A 22,344-nucleotide genomic window follows, 5' to 3' on the forward strand; every position below is an offset into this window, starting at 1 on the left:
TGCTTTCGTAAAGGCGACTACGATGGACTGAGACAGTATTTAAATTCTATACAGTGGGACCAACTGATGATGTTACCAACAGCAAATGCAAAATGGGAAGCATTCAAAGAACTTATCTTGGAAGCTACTAGGCTTTACATACCAACTAAGAAATACTGTTCAAGGTTTAGGCCTAAATGGATGTCAGATGAACTGATGAGGCATATGGCAGAGAAGAAACATGCATGGGATACATACAAATTAACACATGACACAGAAGCCTATGATAGATACAAGTTGATCTGTAACCAAGTTACAAAGGAGGTTAGGCAGTTGAAGGCAGATTACGAGAAATCTTTGGCAAAGGATGCAAAGAAAAACAGCAAAGAGTTCTTTACTTATGTAAACTCTAGAAGGAAGGGGATGAATCAGATTGGTCCACTTGATATCGATGGGTCAACTGTTGATGATCCTGCTCAGGTAGCTAACAAACTAAATGAATATTTTGCATCGACATTCACACATGAGGAGTTATTTAGCGAGGGGAAAGCCAGAGGTGTATTCAATTCTAGCAGTAAGCTAGAGAATCTTGTAATAACTGAGAGTAAAGTGGAGGAGAAATTGTTGAAGATAAACAAAAGAAAGGCACCCGGGATGGATGGGATCTATCCAGTTATATTAAAGGAGGCAGCAGAGGAAGTAAGCAAACCCTTAGCCATAATTATGAGAGCTTCCTTGGACTCAGGGGAGGTACCCACAGACTGGAGATGTGCAAATGTAACCCCAATTCACAAAGGAGGATCAAAGGCTGACACAAGTAATTATAGACCTGTGAGTTTAACTTCTGTTCCAGGAAAATTAATGGAGGCACTAGTTAAAGAAGCACTGCAGGATCATTTAGACAAGACTTCAGTTATAGCTCGGACACAGTATGGTTTTGTTAAGGGGAAGTCTTGCCTGACCAATTTGATTGGATACTATGATGCAGTCACAAAGGAACTGGATGCAGGGAATAATTTTGATATTATATACTTGGATCTTAGAAAGGCTTTTGATACTGTTGCACATGGAAGACTGCTGCACAAATTGGAGCAGTGTGACATTGGAGGAAAATTGCTGCTGTGTATAAAGGGGTGGCTGAGGGGGAGAAGACAGAGAGTGGTAATCAATGGACACTGCTCGTCGTGGATTAATGTTATTAGTGGAGTCCCTCAGGGCTCAGTGTTGGGTCCATTATTGTTTTCTGTATTCATAAATGATATTGATGATGGTATATCAAGCTTAATGTCGAAGTTTGCAGACGCTACAAGGGTAGGCAGGGGTGTCAAGGACACTACTGACACTATGCTATGCAACAGGATCTGGAAAAGTTGAGCAGATGGGCTGAGAGGTGGCAAATGAAGTTTAACATTGACAAATGTAAAGTACTACACATGGGAAACAGCAACCCCAGAGCAACGTATCAACTCTGTCGTACTACACTGACAGTGGTAGAGAATGAAAGGGGCCTGGGGGTGGTTGTGCAGGCAGATATGAAGTTCTCTGAGCAGTGCAGACCAGCTGCAAGAGTAGCTTATGGTGTATTGTCAATGATATATAGGAAATTTTCTAGCAGGGATAAGGAGGTGATTATTCCCTTGTATAAGGCAATGGTCAGGCCACACCTAGAGTACTGTATACAGGTCTGGAGGCCTCATTTCAAGAAGGATGTAGAGCTGCTGGAACGAGTACAGAGAAGGGTAACAAGATTAGTGAATGGAACAAAGGGGGTGCTCTTACGAAGAAAGGCTTAAGTTTTGCAAATTACAGTGTCTGGAGACTAGGCACCAGCGAGGTGATCTGATAGAGGTGTATAAAGCCTTGAATTGGTTGAGCATGCTCAATGCTGATGGGATTCTTCCTCTCGCTCAGAATAATTACCTGAGAGGGCATAAATTCAAATTGAGGAAAGACAGATGTAGGATAGACGTGCGGAAATATGCCTTTAGCCAGCGGGTGGTTGGTTGGTGGAACAGACTTCCATTCCCATATGTAGTACTTTACATTTGTCAATGTTAAACTTCATTTGCCACCTCTCAGCCCATCTGCTCAACCTTTCCAGATCCTGTTGCATAGCATAGTGTCAGTAGTGTCCTTGACAACCCTGCCAACCTTCGTATCATCTGCAAACTTGGACGTTAAGCTTGATATACCATCATCAATATCATTTATAAATACAGAAAACAATAATGGACCCAATACTGAACCCTGAGGGACTCCACTAATAACATTAGTCCACGAAGAGCAGTGTCCATTGATTACCACTCTCTGTCTTCTCCCCCTCAACCACCCCTTTATCCATAGCAGCAATTTGCCTCCAATGCCACACTGCTCCAATTTGTGCAGCAGTCTTCCATGTGCAACAATATCAAAAGCCTTTCTAAGATCCAAGTATATAATATCAAAGTTATTCCCTGCATCTAGTTCTTTTGTGACTGCATCATAGTATCCAATCAAATTGGTCAGGCAAGACTTCCCCTTAAAAAACCATGCTGTGTCTGAGCTATAACTGAAGTCTTGTCTAGATGATCCTGCAGTGCTTCTTTAACCAGTGCCTCCATTAATTTTCCGGGAACAGAAGTTAAACTAACTGGTCTATAATTACTTGTGTCGCCTTTTGGTCCTCCTTTGTGAATTCGGGTCACATTTGCACATCTCCAGTCCATGGGTACTTCTCCTGAGTCCAAGGAAGCTCTCATAATTACGGCATGTTAGTTTATATTTATTATTTGCACCCAGTTAAACAGGCAGACAACAATCAGAAACAGACAGCCCACCAATCATTGGCGGGACACACTATATGGTGCTAGCCCCCAAAAAAGTGCCACTCAATGCATCCAACCATCAAACAATCTGTGCAAAGTCGCAGGGAGCAAGCTCTGGACTGTAGGGAGGGTGCTCGAGAAGTTTCAGTCCTGTCGTGGTCAAATATTCGGTGCAGGCTTTGGCGCGGTGAGCTGGAGCATTATCATGATGGAGGTACCAGGTGTCCATTCTTGACTTTGGCCGCAGGTTCTTCATAGATCCAATGACTTTAGGCAGGCATTGTTCAGTATACCACTTAGCTGTGACTGTCTTCTGCGTGTCCAAAATGACACGTTCCACAATTCCACTCGATTTGAAAAATACAGCTATCATTTTCTTCTTTACAGATCGGGATTTTCTGACAATTACAGGTGTGTCGTCATCATCAAAGACCCAAACTTTGTTTTGAGCCTTGGTCGGCAGATCGTAATAGTACAGCCAAGTGTCGTCACCTGTCACGATGTTGTTCACATACCGAGATTGTCCCTTATCAAACTTTTTTAACATCTCCCGGCGCCAAGTCACACGTCGTGTCATCTGCTCTTCAGTCAGTTGATGCGGCACCCAGAGAGAACAAAGTTTCTTCACGTGCAAATGATCTTGCAGAATTGAACGAATTGCTGGTGCATTTAGGCCCAAAGTATCCTCTATCTGTTAGTAGGTCACTCGCCTGTTTTCATCAAGCATTTTCCTCACAGCAGTAACGTTTTCCTCCTTAACTGACGTTCGTGGCCTTCCCGGCCTCTCAGAATCCTCCAGAGTGAAATTTCCCCTTTGGAATTCTCTATACCACCTGAATATCGTTGTACGATGTGGATAATCATCATCTAGTGCAAGAGTCATTTCTTCTAAGCACTGGTCTATGGTTAAACCACGCACGAAATTATACCGCAAAACCGTCCTTATCTCATTTCGTGACCACGATGCCATTGCAAGCACTTTACACTCTCACTACTAATGAATAACTGAGCCCATCGACTTGGCGCGTCGGCTACTATGCACGTATGAACATGTCTCAACATGCAGCAACAAGCAGCTTCCTGTGATTCATTGTTGCGTCATATTGCAAAACTTTCCTAGTACCCTTTGTATATATATATAAAACTAATATTAAATTTAAAATCAAAACTAAAGCCCGTAGCATGGCAAAACTGTTGAACAAAAATAATAATAATTAATAATAATTTGCTTATTAAAAGAAGTCCCTTTTATTTGCAATAGCTTATAAATAAATGTAGCTCTCACTGCATATAATCTTAAATAACAGCATATTAAAAAAGAAACATACTTGCTCCATTGTTATAACCATAGATGACAATGGTGGAAGATGATACCTAACAACAACTGTTGCTGGAAGAATGAGAAGTGTTATCTGATACACTATGAAGAATGCCAAAAACAGCAAGTCATATAACCCTGTAATATAAAGATAAACATAACTTTTTATCATCATATAAGTAAGACTCACAGATACAGCACAAAAAGTGGATGTACTGAAATTTGCTTTCATGTACAGTCAGTTCTGCCATAACGTACATTTTAGCAACACGAATGATAAATTAGGGAACGATGCAAGTATAACTCGATTTTCGCATTGGATCATGGACGATTTCGCCTGCGAGTAACATAGGTGAACACAAAACCCGGCACAAGGCTGAACGTGGCGACTTGCAGAGCAATGCATACAAGTTTACGAGCTTAAAAAATGTCAAAGGTCAAATGTGTGCGAGCTGTATTTCCCATTTACTGTAGTTGTATTGGTCAGAGACACACTGTTGTCATTCACTGTATTCACAAGATAACATGTGATATTCTAGGCCGACTTGTTTTCAGGCGTTCACATTTTTCTGTTCAAACAGAAATTTCCTGAGGCATGGTAGCAGTGGAGCAAAGGAGCACATTTCTGGAGGTCACTGCCATAAAACAATAAAAATAATTTGCAGTTCCCAATTCATTGGGCTTTTCTGTTAATGCATTCTATCATAAATGTGTAGTAAACTCGATCTTATTGCATTTTCAATAATACCGATAACTGGAATTCTATGGGTTTTTACGTTATTATGGTGAAATGTGTTTTCCTTTCCATGAAATCTTCAATCATATAAAAAACATAAATAAAGTTTCAGAATCTTCTCTTCATTCCTATTTTTTAAACTTCGTAAACTTCTCATTTGTGCAATTTGTGCATCCTGTGTTCATCATTATTGATTGTTTATCCTTTTTACTGTTTTAAATTTTACCATCCAAAAAAAAAAGAAAGGAAAATGTCAGTGAACAGAAATATCAATCAAACTTCATATCTTGTCAAGATAAAGTGCTATATTAAAAATTGCTAACAAAGGTTAAATCTATGTTAGCAATTTTATTGGGTTTCTAACTTTTTTTAGTATTTTACTTACCAGGCTGAACATTTTTTTGAGCGCTCTACCCTATTCCTGTTTTTCCCATAAGCCCCATTGTTTTTAATGTGTGAAATACCATAACACGGAGATTTTTAGGAACACATGTCCAGCGTTATAGCAGAACAGACTGTATTCTTTTATTAAAGTTATGTGAAGGAAAAACAAGATGTAATGTTAATTTTACATAACATTTATCAATAAAAACAGGAGAGACTGCTTCTACAGGGATGGGATACACTTCAATAGAAAGGGTGCAAGAATATTTGCTGATGCTATCGAGGCAGTTTAGGTGGGTCGGAAAACTGCTAGCTTGAGGGGGGACAAAGACTAATAGATTAACAGTAGCCACAGGCAGAGGTGAAAGTGATTCTTGCACTGCTTCTGTTGGAATGAGCAGAAGCCTGAAAAACAAGATGCAGCATATTTCAGAGATTGCTGGGAGTCATTGCAGTACAAGTAAACTTGTACAAGTGAATGATTCTTAACTAATAGCATAACCCCTCCTCCCTTCCTGTCCTGTCTATCCTTTCTGTACATATTGTACTCCCCAAATTCCAGTTCTGCATTCCTTATATCTGTGTGACACCACGTCTCTGATATCCCAACAATATCTGCCTTTGATGTTTTGAGCAATACCTCAAATTCATCAAATTTATTTACCAAACTTCTAGCATTGGTGTACATGCAAGTATACATGCACCTTTTCCAATTCTTAGCTACCCTATGTGTTTACTTGTACTACGATGACTCGCAGCAGTCTCTGAAATATCCTGCATCTTGTTTTCCAGGATGCTGCTCATTCCAATAGAAGCAGTGGAAGAATCACTTCCACCTCTGCCAGTGGCTACTGTTAATCTATTACTTCTTGTATTTCCCCAAGCTAGCAGTTTTACGACAAACCTAACACTGCCTCGATAGCACCAGCAAATATTCTTGCACCCTTTCTATTTAATTGTATCCCATCCCTGTAGAAGCAGTCTCTCCTGATAACAAGTAAAGACAAGGCTGAAAAAGGTTCTATCCCTTGAACCTTGCACAATCTTATCAGGGCCGAAATGATCGACAAGGCTCTCATCATATACTCCCTCCTATCGTGTCTGAGCAGAATTGAAGACACTTTCAAATTGATCCCTAATTCACAGGAACTAATGAGACAAGACAGAGAAGAAAAATGCATGGGATACATATAAATTAACACATGACACAGAAGCCTATGATAGATACAAGTTGATCTGTAACCAAGTTACAAAAGAGGTTAGGCAGATTATCAGAAATCTTTGGCAAGGGATGCAAAGAAAAATAGCAAAGAGTTCTTTACTTATGTAAACTCTAGAAGGAAGGGGATAAATCAGATTGGTCCACTTGATATCGATGGGTCAACTGTTGATGATCCTGCTCAGGTAGCTCACAAACTAAGTGAATATTTTGCATCGACATTCACATGAGGAGTTATTCAGTGAGGGGAATGCCAGAGGTGTATTCAACTCTGGCAGTAAGCTAGAGAATCTTGTAATAACTGAGAGTAAAGTGGAGGAGAAATTGTTGAAGATAAACACAAGAAAGGCACCTTAGGTGGATGGGATCTATCCAGTTATATTAAACAAGGCAGCAAAGGAAGTAAGCAAACCCTTAGCCAAAATTATGACAGCTTCCTTGGACTCAGGGGAGGTACCCACAGACTGGAGATGTGCAAATGTGACCCCAATTCACAAAGGAAGATCAAAGGCCAACCCAAGTAATTATAGACCTGTGAGTTAAACTTCTGTTGCAGGAAAATTAATGGAGGCACTGGTTAAAGAAGCACTACAGGATCATCTAGACAAGACTTCAGTTATAGCTCGGACTGAGCATGATTTTGTTAAGGGGAAGTTTTGCCTGACCATTTTTATTGGCTACTATGATACAGTTACAAAAGAACTGGATGCAGGGAATAACTTTGATATTATATACTTGGATCTTAGAAAGGCTTTTGATACTGTTGCACATTGAAGACTGTTGCACAAATTGGAGCAGTGTGGCATTGGAGGCAAATTGTTGTTAAGGATAAAGGGATGGTTGAAGGGGAGGAGACAGAGAGTGGTAATCAATGTACACTGCTCATCGTGGACTAATGTTATTAGTGGAGTCCCTCACTGCTCAGTGTTGGGTCCATTATTGTTTTCTGTATTTGTAGATGATATTGATGATGGTATATCAAGCTTAATGTCCAAGATTGCAGACAATACAAATGTTGGCAGGGTTTTCAAGGGCGCTACTGACACTATACTGCTCCAACAGGATCTGGAAAAGTAGAGAAGATGGGCTCAGAGGTGGCAAATGAAGTTTAACATACACAAATGTAAAGTACTATATATGGGAAACAGCAACCCCAGAGCATCGTATCAACTCTGTGTGGTACTACGTTTACAGTGGTAGAGAATGAAAAGGACCTGTGGGTAATTGTGCAGGCATATATGAAGTTCTCTGAGTAGTGCAGACAGGCTGCAAGAGTAGCTCATGGTCTCTTGTCAGTGATACACAGCAATTTTTATAGCAGGGATAAGGAGGTGAATATTCCCTTGTATAAGGCAATAATCAGGCCACACTTTGAGTACCGTATACAGGTCAGGAGGCCTCATTTCAAGAAGGAAGTAGAGCTGTTGGAACGAGTACAGAGAAGGGCAACAAGATTAGTGAATGGAACAAAGCGGTACTCTTACGAAGAAAGGCTAAAGTTTTGGAAATTACAGTCTCATTAGCATTAGCAGAGGCATATCATGCAAAAAAACAAGCTTATGCAGCATCAGCCAAAAAAAAAAAAAAAAAAACAACCCTTCCATTTCACCCCTCTGTTCATTCGAAATACATGTCCAGCTGAGCCTTAAATTTATTTAGGCTATCAACTTCCACAACAAGGGATGGAAGTCTGTTCCACCAACCAACTACCCGCTGGCTAAAGGCAAATTTCCGCACATCTATCCTACATCTGTCTTTCCTCAATTTGAATTTATGCCATCTCAGGTGATTATTCTGATCAAGAGGCAGTATCCCATTAGCATTGAGCATGCTCAAACCATTCAAGGCTTTGTACACCTCTATCAGATCACCTCGCCAGTGCTACTCTCCAGACACTTTAATTTGCAAAACTTAAGCCTTTCTTCATAAGACCAACCCTTCATTCCCTTCACTAACCTTGTTGCCCTTCTCTGTACTCGTTCCAGCAGCTCTACATCCTTCTTGAAATGAGGCCTCCAGACCTGAATACAGTACTCAAGGTGCGGCCTGACCATTGCCTTATACAAGGGAATAATCACCTACCTATCCCTACTAGAAAAATTCCTGTTTATCATTGATAAAGACACCATCAGCTACTCTCGCAGCCCGTCTACACTGCTCAGAGAACTTCATATCTGCCTGCACAATTGCCCCCAGGTCCTTTTCATTCTCTACCACTGTCAGTGTAGTACCACAGAGTTCATACGTTGTTCTGGGGTTACTGTTTCCCATATGTAATACTTTACATTTGTCAATGTTAAACTTCATTTGCCACCTCTCAGCCCATCTGCTCAATTCAAGGTCCTGTTGCAGCAGCATAGCGTCAGTATTGTCCTTAACAACCCTGCCAACATTTGTATCGCCTGTAATCTTGGACATTAAGCTTGATATACCATAATCAATATTATTTATAAATACAGAAATCGACAATGGACCCCACACTGAACTCTGAGGGACTCCACTAATAACATTAGTCCACGATGAGGAGTGTCCATTAATTACCACTCACTGTCTTCTTCCACTCAACCATCCCTTTATCCATAGCATCAATTTGCCACCAATGTCACACTGCTCCTATTTGTGTAGCAGTCTTCCATGTGCAACAGTATCAAAAGCCTTTCTAAGATCCAAATATATAATATCAAAGTTATTCCCTGCATCCAGTTCTTCTGTGACTGCATCATAGTATCCAATCAAATTGGTCAGGCAAGTAAAAAAAATGTAAAGTGCAGCGATTATCAACCCACTGCAGGCCAGAAGCCTCCTCAACAATTCATGTTGAGGTGAGGCAAGACCTCCCCTTAACAAAACCATGCTGTGTCTGAGCTATAACTGAATTCTTGTCAAGATGATCCTGCCGTGCTTCTTTAACCAGTGCTTCCATTAATTTTCCTGGAATAGAAGTTAAACTCACAGGTCTATAATTACTTGTGTCAGCCTTTGATCCTCCTTTGTGAATTGGGGTTACATTTTCACATCTCCAATCTGTGTGTACCTCCCCTGAGTCCAAGGAAGCTGTCATAATTATGGTTAACGGATTGCTTACTTCCTTTGCTGCCTCCTTTAATATAACTGGATAGATCCCTTCCCCCCCCAGGTGCCTTTCTTGTATTTATTTGCAACAATTTCTGCTCCACTTTACTCTCAATTATTTCAAGATCATCTAGCTCACTGCCAGTATTTACTTCATCTATGGCATACCCCTTCCTGAATAACTCCTCATGTGTGAATGTAGATGCAAAATATTGATTTAGTTTGTTAGCTACCTGAGCAGGATCATGAACAGTTGAACCATTGATATCAAGTGGACCAGTCTGATGCATCCCCTTCCTTCTAAAGTTTACATAAGTAAAGAACTCCTTGCTGTTTTTCTTTGCATCCCTTGCCAAAGATTTCTCGTAATCTGCCTTTGCCTGCCTAACCTCCTTTGTAACTTGGTTACAGATCAACTTATATCTATCATAGGCTTCGGTGTCACATGTTAATTTATATGTATCCCATGCATTTTTCTTCTCTGCCATATGTCTCATTAGATCATCTGACATCGATTTAGGCCTAAACCTTGAACAATATTTCTTAGTTGAAATCTCCAGACACTGGTGCCTAGTGTCTAGGAGACTAGGCACCAGCGAGGTGATCTGATAGAGGTGTATAAAGCCTTGAATGGTTTGAGCATGCTTAATTCTGATGGTATTCTTCCTTTTGCTCAGAATAATCACCTGAGGGGGCATAAATTCAAATTGAGGAAAGACAGATGTAGGATAGACGTGCGGAAATTTGCCTTTAGCCAGCGGGTAGAAGCAGTCTCTCCTGTTACAGCACAGACCATGCTGAGAAAAATTGTACCCCATGAGCCTTGCACTATCTCTCTATGGCCGAACGTGTTGACAATGCTCTCATCATATTTTCCCTCCTGTCGTGTCTGGGCAGAATTGGAGACACATTTAAATTTAACCCTAACTCGCACCTTTTTTTCAACATTGACCTTTTCTTCTTAAGTTAGTCTGCAGATCTCCTACTTTTAATGTCATTAGTAATCTTTCTAATCTTCTACATTTTGAAAGTATAGCTTTAAAATAATGTTTGTAGGCCAGCTGCTAGTATTCCATCAGACTGAACCTATTGTTACATCGCTAGAAGGCTTCCAGAGCAGATAATATATAAAATCACTGCCTCTACTCTGCTTAATCGTGACTGGAAGCAGTCTGAATGTAAGGGGCATTGTCAAGTCCAAGTTATGTCAAGTAGCTGGATATATTTTTGCTGTGCTTACACCATATTCAAAAATGTCATTACTTCATACTACATGTACTCCCTTCTTTTCTTACTACCAAATACATCATGAATATTCAACGTAATAAAGCAAACTTATATGTGAAAAGTTGTAAACCTTCCACACACTTCCTTTTTCATTTCAAAAATATACTTGGTCTCAGTTCCAATCTCAATCATGTCCATTTCCACTTACAGTGGAAGTCCATATACTTTTTCTAACAGAACCTGAATTATCAGTTGATTTAACTACTACTCATCTCATCATCATCATCATCATCATCCATTTTCAATCCACTGCAGGATGAAGGCCTCTCCAGCAACTTTCCAGTTCCTTCTGTTTTGAGCACTGGCCATCCATTTTCTACCCAAAAACTCATGAATTTCATCTATCCATCTCCGCCTTTGTCTTCCAGGTTTTCTTCTAACTCCTCTTGGGTACCATTCTGTTATTTTCTTAGTCAATCTGTCATCATGTCTTCGAGCTATGTGTCCTGCCCAAGACCATTTTAGTTCTTTAGTTTTGATAAGAATGTCCTTTACTTGAGTTTGCTGCCTAATCCATGTGTTTCTCTTCTTATCTAACAGTCTGATTCCCAATATAATTCGTTCCATTCTTCGCTGTGTAGTTCTCAGCTTCTCTTCCATTCTTTTGGTGAGTGCCCAAGTTTCACTTCCATAAGTCATGGTGGGGAGTATACATTGATTCATTATTTTACGTTTCAGACAAACTGGGATATTGCTCTTCAGTATGTGACTATATTTCCTGAATGCTATCCATCCAAAATTTATTCTTCTCTTGACTTCCAGCCATTTATCATTATTACAGCTAATAACTTGTTCCAGATAAGTATATGACTCCACCTTTTCAATTACTGCTCCTTCAATCATTATTTTTCCCTTTCCGTGGCATACTTGTTCATCATTACTTTTGTTTTAGCCATATTCATCTTTAGTCCAAAATCCCTACTAACTGTGCATAACTGATTAAGATTTTCCTCTAATTCTTTGGGATCGTGGCTTATAACCACAATGTTGTCTGCAAATCGTAAATGGTTTAGGTACTCTCCGTTCACACTGACTCCTTTCTGCGACCAGTCTAATCTTCCGAATGCTTCCTCAAGGGCAGCAGTAAACAGCTTCGGAGATATTGTGTCTCCTTGTCGAACTCCTTTCTCGATTTTAAATTTCCTACTGTCTTTGTCTAGTCTAATAAAGGATGTAGCACTCTCATATATTTTCTTCAAAATCATAATATATGGGGTATCTATGCCTTGTCTTTCCAGTGCCCGAAACATTGCCTTATGCTGTATGGAGTTAAATGCCTTTTCATAATCCACAAATGCCAGGCATAATGGCGTTTTATATTCATTTGCTTTCTCCATTAGCTGTGATATTACGTGAACATGATCCATAATTGAGAATCCTGTCCTAAAACCAGTTTGCACTTTCGGTTGATTCTCATCAAGTATTCTTTCTAATCTGTTAGTAATGACCCTTGTGAACAACTTGTAGATGTGGGATAACAAGCTAATTGGTCTATAATTTCCAATTTCTGATTTATCTCCTTTCGTATGCAGCAAAACTATGATTGCATCATTCCACTGCTTAGGCGTCACACCTTTTCTAATGCACTTTGTGAAGAGCCTTGCCAGTTTTTGTGTTATGTCTCTTCCTCCCAATTTTAACAACTCTACAGTAACTTCATCTTCCCCCGGGGCTTTCTGATTCTTCATTTTCTTCAATGCATGTTCTACCTCATCAGGAAGAATATCGGGTATGTCGTATGTGTTGCTACTTTGCAATCCATCTTCCCCACTGCTGGTATCATTCCCTCGCTCCTTGTATAATTCTCTATAGTAGTCTTCTGCTATTTGAATTATTCACTGTACAATTCCTTCACTTAAAAGGTTGTACTTAAGATCTCGTCTTCTCAATCTTCTCTGGTTCTCACTCAACTCCACTAAACACTTGGAACTCTTTGAGTTCCTACGTTTGAAATTAATTTTCTCCAGTCCAATTTTCTTAACAGTGAGGTAATTTTTCTTGGTGATTTTAATATTCATAACTGAAGCTGGCTTTCATTTTCTAGTCACACCAACTCAGCTGGTTGAGATGCTGAAGCTTTTGCAATTACTAATGACCTCACACACATTGTTCATTTACTTACAGAATACCAGACGATCCTAAATACAAAGGGTACTAGGAAAGTTTTGCAATATGACGCAACAATGAATCACAGGAAGCTGCTTGTTGCTGCATGTTGAGACATGTTCATACGTGCATAGTAGCCGCCGCGCCAAGTCGATGGGCTCAGTTATTCATTAGTAGTGAGAGTGTAAAGTGCTTGCGATGGCATCGTGGTCACGAAATGAGATAAGGACAGTTTCGCGGTATAATTTCGTGCGTGGTTTAACCATAGACCAGTGCTTAGAAGAAATGACTCTTGCACTAGATGATGATTGTCCACATCGTACAACGATATTCAGGTGGTATAGAGAATTCCAAAGGGGAAATTTCACTCTGGAGGATTCTGAGAGGCCGGGAAGGCCACGAACGTCAGTTACGGAGGAAAACGTTACTGCTGTGAGGAAAATGCTTGACGAAAACAGGCGAGTGACCTACCAACAGATAGAGGATACTTTGGGCCTAAATGCACCAGCAATTCGTTCGATTCTGCAAGATCATTTGCACGTGAAGAAACTTTGTTCTCTCTGGGTGCCGCATCAACTGACTGAAGAGCAGATGACACGACGTGTGACTTGGTGCCGGGAGATGTTAAAAAAGTTTGATAAGGGACAATCTCGGTATGTGAACAACATCGTGACAGGTGACGAGACTTGGCTGTACTATTACGATCTGCCGACCAAGGCTCAAAACAAAGTTTGGGTCTTTGATGATGACGACACACCCGTAATTGTCAGAAAATCCCGATCTGTAAAGAAGAAAATGATAGCTGTATTTTTCAAATCGAGTGGAATTGGGGAACGTGTCGTTTTGGACACGCAGAAGACAGTCACACTAAGTGGTATACTGAACAATGCCTGCCTAAAGTCATTGGATCTATGAAGAACCTGCGGCCAAAGTCAAGAATGGACACCTGGTACCTCCATCACGAAAATGCTCCAGCTCACCGCGCCAAAGCCTGCACCGAATATTTGACCACGACAGGACTGAAACTTCTCGAGCACCCTCCCTACAGTCCAGACCTTGCTCCCCTGCGACTTTGCACTGTTCTCGCATGTGAAAATGAAGCTAAAAGGGAGGCGGTTTTCCAGTGACGAGGACCTTCTACGGGCTTGGGACAACGAATGTGCTTTACTCCCTAGTGAAACTTGGCAGAACTGGTTTAAAGATTGGTTTCGGAGGATGGAGAGGTGTATTGAATGTAGAGGAAATTACTTTGAAAAAATTAAATAAACAAAGCTGTATTGCAAAACTTTCCTAGTACCCTTTGTACACAGTAATGCTCTTGGTCTTATTCTCACAAACAGTCCTTTCGAGTATATGGTCAAGGTAAGCAGTCCTCTAGATACCTCAGATCATAACTTAGTGATGGTCTCTTCTTGGATGGAGTCTTTTTCTCAGCTTCATTTTGTTTTTCATTACAAGAATGCAAAATGGGATGATCTATGTTATTTCTGTTATTCTTTTTCTTTGGTTGAATTACTGTTCTCCTGTGCTTACTAAGTTGGATTACTGTTCAACATGTGTCCCTGAGCTTACTCCTGTTCTGATTCACCTTTTAAAACTTTCTTATTTCACCAGTGTTTCCTTTCTGCTGGAAATCTGACCATATCCAGCCAGTACCCAAAAAGATTAACAAATCCTTCCCTTCCAGTTATCGTCCCATTGCACTTACTTCTCTTTCTAAAGTATTGGAGAAAAGTATAGATCACTGTTGAAAAAAAGCCATGAATTAGGGATCAATATTAAAATGTGTCTTCAATTCTGCCCAGACTCGATAGAAGGGAGTATATGATGAGAGCCTTGTCGATCAATTCGGCCCAGGAAAGATTGTGCAAGGCTGAAGGGATAGAACTTTTTTCAGCCTGGTCTGTACTTGTTAACAGGAGACACTGCTTCTACAGGAATGGGATACACTTAAATAGAAAAGGTGCAAGAATATTTGTTGATGCTATCGAGGCAGTGTTAGGTGGGTCAGAAAACTGCTAGCTTGGGGGAATACAAGAACTAATAGATTAACAGTAGCCACTGGCAGAGGTAGTAGTAGTAGTAGTAGTAGTAGTAGTAGTAGTAGTGGCATGTGAAGCAAGAAAGAAAATGTAGGAGCTTATGCAGCATCAGCGAAAAAAAAAAAAAAAAAATCACAAAATTCCCTCCAAATGCCTGTCCAGTTCCCCCTTAAATTTATTCAACCTATCAACTTCCACAACGACAGATGGAAGTTTGTTTCAGCAATTAACCACCCGCTGGCTAAAGGCAAATTTCCGCACATCTAATCTACATCTGTCTTTTCTTAATTTGAATTTATGCCTCATTAGGTTCGTAATCTGAACAAGTGCAAGGATCCCATCAGAATTCAGCGTGCTCAACCCATTCAAGGCCTTATACACCTCAATCAGATCACCGTGTAGGTGCCTAGTCTCCAGCCACTGCAATTTGCAGAATTTAAGCTTCTCTTGATAAGAGGATCCCTTAATTCCCCTCACAATCTTGTTACCCTTCTCTGTACACGCTCAAGTAAATCTACATCCTTCCTAAAATGAGGCCTCCAGACCTGTATGCAGTACTCAAGGCGTGGCCTGACCATTGCCTTATACAGAGGGATAATCACCTCCTTTTCCCTGCTAGCAAAATTCCTATATATAAATTGACAAAACCCCATGACCTGCCCTGGCAGCCTGTCTGCATTGCTCAGAAAACTTCATATCTGCCTGCACAATTACTCCCAGGTCTTTTTTAGCATTAGCATTAGTATTAGCATTAGTAGAGACATTTGATGCAAGAAAGCAAGCTTATGCAGCATCAGCCAAAAAAAAAAAAAAAAAAAAAAAAAACCCACTTCCACTTCATCCCTCTGTTCGTTCAAAATACCTGTCCAGCTGAGCCTTAAACTTATTTAGGCTATCAACCTCCACCACAAGGGATGGCAGTCTGTTCCACCAACCAACCACCCGCTGGCTAAAGGCAAATTTCCGCACGTCTATCCTACATCTGTCTTTCCTCAATTTGAATTTATGCCCTCTCAGGTGATTTTTCTGAGCTAGAGGAAGAATCCCATCAGCATTGAGCATGCTTAAACCATTCAAGGCTTTATACACCTCTATCAGATCACCTCGCTGGTGCCTAGTCTCCAGACACTGTAATTTGCAAAACTTAAGCCTTTCTTCGTAAGAGCACCCCTTTGTTCCATTCACTAATCTTGTTGCCCTTCTCTGTACTCGTTCCAGCAGCTCTACATCCTTCTTGAAATGAGGCCTCCAGACCTGTATACAGTACTCTAGGTGTGGCCTGACCATTGCCTTATACAATGGAATAATCACCTCCTTATCCCTGCTGGAAAAATTCCTGTATATCATTGACAATACTCCATGAGCTACTCTTGCAGCCTGTCTGCACTGCTCAGAGAACTTCATATCTGCCTGCAGAATCACCCCCAAGTCCCTTTTATTCTCTACCACTGTCAGTGTAGTACCACAGAGTTGATACGTTGCTCTGGGGTTGCTTTTTCCCATGTGTAGTATTTTACATTTGTCAATGTTAAACTTCATTTGCCACCTCTCAGCCCATCTGCTCAACCTTTCCAGATCCTGTTGCAGCAGCATAGTGTCAGTAGTGTCCTTGACAACCCTGCCAACCTTTGTATCATCTGCAAACTTGGACATGAAGCTTGATATACCATCATCAATATCATTTATAAATACAGAAAATTTATAAATCATTTATAAATACAGTCTTCCATGTGCAACAGTATCAAAAGCCTTTCTAAGATCCAAGTATATAATATCAAAGTTATTCCCTGCATCCAGTTCTTTTGTGACTGCATCATAGTATCCAATCAAGTTGGTCAGGCAAGACTTCCCCTTAACAAAACCATGCTGTGTCTGAGCTATAACTGAAGTCTTGTCTAAATGATCCTGCAGTGCTTCTTTAACCAGTGCCTCCATTAATTTTCCTGGAACAGAAGTTAAGCTCACAGGTCTATAATTACTTGTGTCAGCCTTTGATCCTCCTTTGTGAATTGGGGTCACATTTGCACATTTCCAGTCTATGGGTACCTCCCCTGAGTCCAAGGAAGCTCTCATAATTATGGCTAAGGGTTTGCTTACTTCCTTTGCTGCCTTCTTTAATATAACTGGATAGATCCCATCCACCCCGGATGCCTTTCTTGTGTTTATCTTCAACAGTTTCTCCTCCACTTTACTCCCAGTTATTTCAAGATTCTGTAGCTTACTGCTAGAGTTGAATACACCTCTGGCATTCCCCTTGCTGAATAACTCCTCATGTGTGAATGTCGATGCAAAATATTCATTTAGTTTGTTAGCTACCTGAGCAGGATCATCAACAGTTGACCCATCAATATCAAGTGGACCAATCTGATTCATCCCCTTCCTTCTAGAGTTTACATAAGTAAAGAACTCTTTGCTGTTTTTCTTTGCATCCCTTGCCAAGGATTTCTCGTAATCTGCCTTCGCCTGCCTAACTTCCTTTGTAACTTGGTTGCATATCAACTTGTATCTATCATAGGCTTCTATGTCATGTGTTAATTTGTAAGTATCCCATGCATTTTTCTTCTCTGCCATATGCCTCATCATCTGACATCCATTTTGGCCTAAACCTTGAACAATATTTCTTAGTTGGTATGTAAAGCCTAGTAGCTTCCAAGATAAGTTCTTTGAATGCTTCCCATTTTGAATTTGCTGTTGGTAACATCATCAGTTGGTCCCACTGTATAGAATTTAAATACTGCCTCAGTCCATCGTAGTTGCCTTTACGGAAGCAATAACCCTTCCCTTTACCCCTAATGGTAGTTACCTCTTTCAGTAAATCCCACTTCAGCACACTGTGATCACTGCCACCTAGTGGTTCATTTATCTGCAGATTCATTTTCATTTTCTACCACCTTAAGTGTAGTACCACACAGTTGGTACGTTTCTCTGGGGTTACTTCTACCCATATGCAGTACTTTGCATTTATCAGGGTTAAATTTCAGTTGCCACTTCTTAGCCCATCTGCCCAAATTATCTAGATCCTGTTGCAGTAGCACACTGCCATTACTGTCATTAACAACCCTGCCAACCTTTGTATCATCTGCAAACTTCGACACTAAGCCTGATATACCTTCATCAATATCATTGATAAATATACAAAACAACAGTGGACCCAACACCGAACCCTGTGGGACTCCACTAATAACATTAGTCCAAGAAGAGCAGCACCCATTGATTACCACCCTCTGTCTTCTCCCACTTAACCATCCTTTTATCCATTGTAGCAACTTACCCTTAATACCATTCTGCTCCAATTTGTACAATAGTCTTCCATGCGCAACAGTGTCAAAAGCTTTAATGAAATCCAAATATATGATATCAAAATTATTTTTTGCATCCAGTTCCTTTGTAACCACATCATAATGCCCTATCAAATTTGTCAGACAAGACTTTCCCTTAACAAACCCATGCTGTGTCTGAATTATTGCTGCAGTCCTGTCTAGATGATCCTGCAATGCATCTTTAACCAGCGACTCCATTATTTTACCCGGAACAGAAGTTAAACTAACTGGTCTGTAATTACTCGTGTCACCCTTCGATTTCCCTTTGTGAATTTGGGATATACATTTGCACATCTCCAGTCCTTGTGAACCTCCCGTGAGTCCAAGGATGCTCTCATAATTATGGCTAAGGGTTTGCTTAGTTAATTTGCTGCCTCCTTTAATATAACTGGATAGATCCCATCCACCCCAGGTGCTTTTCTTACGTTTAACTTCAACAGTTTCTCTTCCACTTTGCTCTCAGTTATTACAAAATCATTAAGTGTCCTGCTACAATTTGATAACCTTCTGCCATTTTAAAACCTTAATAATTCATCATGTGTGAATGTAGATGCAAAATACTCATTCAGTTTGTTTGCTACCTGAGCAGGATCATCAACAGTCGAACCATCGATGTCAAGTGGACCAATCAGATTCATCAACTTGTTACAGATCAACTTGTTGGTTACAGATCAACTTGTAGCTATCATAGGCATCTGTGTCACGTGTTAATTTGTATGCATCCCATGCATTTTTCTTCTCTGTTACGAGTCTCATTAGTTCATTTGACAACCATTTAGGCCTAAACCTTGAACAATATTTCTTAATAGGTATGAAACTTTCAGTAGCATCCACGATTAATTCCTTGAATGCTTCCCACTTAGAATTTACTGTTGGTAACATCATCAGTTGATTCCACTGTACAGAATTTAAAAACTGTCGGAGACCACTGGGACTCCACTAATAACATTAGTCCAAGAAGAGCAGCACCCATTGATTACCACCCTCTGTCTTCTCCCACTTAACCATCCTTTTATCCATTGTAGCAACTTACCCTTAATACCATTCTGCTCCAATTTGTACAATAGTCTTCCATGCGCAACAGTGTTTACGGTATTTACGGAAGCAAAAACCCTTTCCTTTACCCGATGGTAATTAAATCTTTAAGTAAATCCCACGTCAGTACACTGTGATCGCTGCCACGTAGTGGTTCTTTTATCTGCAAATTCCTAATACATGAATGATCACTGCTGATAACTAGATCAAGAGTATTACTTTCTCTGGTTGCCTCTCGAACATGCTACTGCAGAAAACAATCATCCAATAAATCCACAAAAGTCTGACTAGTGTGTAAGTGCCCAACCCACAAGTTCCAGACAATATCTGGGAAGTTAAAATCCCCCATTTTAAGACATTCTGATTTACTAGCCCACTCTATTTCTCTGTACAATTGTTCATTGGACTCATTCGAGGTGGAAGTGATTCTTGCACTGCTTCTATTGGAATGAGCAGCAGCCTGGAAAACAAGATGCAGGATATTTCAAAGACTGCTGGGAGTCATTGCAGTACAAGTAAACACATGGGTTTTCTTAGGCTAGCTAAGAATAGGAACAGGTGCATGTATACTTGCATGTACACCAATGCTAGAAGTTTGGTAAATAAATTTGATGAATTTGAGGTATTGCTTAAAACATCAAAGGCAGATATTGTTGGGATATCAGAGATGTGGTGTCACACATATAAGGAATGCAGAACTGGAATTTGGGGAGTACAATGTGTACAGAAAGGATAGACAGGACAGGAAGGGAGGAGGGGTTATGCTATTAGTTAAGAAACAAATAAAATCAAAAGAAGTGAGGCCAGTCAACATCGCTGGACAGTGCAGTGTCGAGTCAGTTTGGTGTGACATAAGCATTGGGAGATCCAAATTGAGAGTAGGAGTGTGCTATAGGCCTAATGACTCTGATGAATATAATAATAACAAACTGTACAGGGAAATAGAGTGGGCCAGTATATCAGAGAGTCTTATAATGGGGGATTTTAATTTCCCAGATATTGACTGGAATTTGGGGTCTGGTCACTCACATACTAGCAAGGCTTTTGTGGATTTATTGGATGATTGTTTTCTACATCAGCATGTTCGGGAGGCAACTAGAGGGAGTAATACTCTTGATCTGATTATCAGTAGTGATTCTTCATGCATTAAGAATCTGCAGATAAAGGAACCATCTGGTGGCAGTTATCACAGTGTGTTGAAGTGGGATTTACTCATAGAGGTAACTATCATCAGGGGTAAAGTCTCACACCATTATAGTCACCTTTCCTTTCGTAAAGGTGACTATAATGGTGTGAGACGGTATTTAAATTCTATACCGTGGGACCAACTGATGATGTTACCAACAGAAAATTAAAAATGGGAACCATTCAAAGAACTTATCTTGGAATCTACTAAGCTTTATAAGAGCTTGAAGGACAGGGTGGATGCCCTCGAAGAAACTAAATTGAGGGGCCCATCAAGCTCTCAGCTGCCCACATCAATGCCAGAGCTTGCACTTGGGCATCACGTGACACAGAGGCAACCCCCAGGGCAGAATGCGTTGGTCCCAAAGGAACTAGTAGTTGTTGGTGACTCTATTGTCAGGGAAACGGGGAACATGCTTTGTAAAAAGGATAGGTGGAACAGGACCCGGGTATGTCTGCCAGGGGCAAAGGTTGAGGCCGTTGTAGAACGAATATCATCTTTTAAGGGCACAAAAGTTGATATAGTTGTACAAGTTGGCACTAATGATATTAAGAGTAGGAGACTGGCAGAATTACTTAACAAGTACAGGTCACTTTTGAACAAAAGCCGAGAATTAGGGTTGAATTTGAAAGTGTCTGCAATTCTGCCTAGACACGAGAGGAGGGAGTATATGTTGAGAGCCTTGTCGATCAATTCGGCCCTGGAAAGACTGTGCAAGGCTCAAGGGGTAGAATTTTTTTCAGCCTGGACTGTACTTGTTAACAGGAAAGATTGCTTCTACAGGGATGGGATATACTTAAATAGAAAGGGTGCAAGAATATTTGCTGATGCTATCGAGGCAGTGTTAGGTGGGTCGGAAAACTGCTAGCTTGGGGGGAGACAAAGACCAATAGATTGACAGTAGCCACTGGCAGAGGTGGAAGAGATTCTTGCACTGCTTCTATTGGAATGAGCAGAAGCCTGAAAAACAAGATGCATGATATTTCAGAGAGTGCTGGGAGCCATTGTGGTACAAGTATCCACATGGGTTGTGTTAGGGTAGCTAAGAATAGAAACAGGTGCAGGTATACTTGCGTGTACACCAATGCTAGGAGTTTAGTAAATAAATTTGATGAATTTGAGGTATTGCTCAAAACTTCAAAGCCAGATATTGTTGGGATATCAGAGACGTGGTGTCACACAGATATAAGGGATGCAGAACTGGAATTTGGGGCATACAACGTCTACAGAAAGGATAGACAGGATAGAAAGGGGGGGGGTTATGCTATTAGTTAAGAAACACATAAAAACCAAGGAAGTGAAGCCAGTCGACATCGCTGGACAGTGCAGTGTTGAGTCAGTTTGGTGTGACATAAGCATTGGGAGATCAAAATTGAGAGTAGGAGTGTGCTATAGGCCTAATGACTCTGATGAGTATAATAAGGAACTGTACAGGGAAATAGAGTGGGCCAGTAAATCAGAGAATCTTATAATGGGAGATTTTAATTTCCCAGATATTGACTGGAATTTGGGGGCTGGTCACTCACACACTAGAAGGGCTTTTGTGGATTTATTGGATGATTGTTTTCTACATCAGCATGTTCGGGAGGCAACTAGAGGGAGTAATACTCTTGATTTGATTACCAGTAGTGATTCTTCATGCATTAAGAATCTGCAGCTAAATGAACCACTAGGTGGCAGTGATCACAGTGTGCTGAAGTGGGATTTACTCAAAGAGGTAACTACCATTAGGGGTAAAGGGAAGGGTTATTGCTTCTGTAAAGGCGACTACGATGGACTGAGACAGTATTTAAATTCTATACAGTGGGACCAACTGATGATGTTACCAACAGCAAATTCAAAATGGAAAGCATTCA

General features: G+C 40.5%; 1 protein-coding gene across 1 annotated transcript in view; it reads right to left on the minus strand.

Annotated features, from left to right (window-relative positions):
- Positions 1-22,344, minus strand: part of LOC150087625 (sterol O-acyltransferase 1-like) — a 110,537-nt gene that overhangs the window by 77,911 nt on the left and 10,282 nt on the right. The window contains exon 2 of the mRNA XM_090369832.1: positions 4,112-4,239. Coding sequence (XP_090225958.1) covers positions 4,112-4,239 — 128 coding nt within the window. The remainder of the gene's footprint in view (positions 1-4,111; positions 4,240-22,344) is intronic.

The sequence above is a fragment of the Mastigoproctus giganteus genome, chromosome 3, assembly GCF_048544385.1.
Source record: "Mastigoproctus giganteus isolate SK-2022 chromosome 3, ASM4854438v1, whole genome shotgun sequence".
Lineage (NCBI taxonomy): Eukaryota > Metazoa > Arthropoda > Arachnida > Uropygi > Thelyphonidae > Mastigoproctus > Mastigoproctus giganteus.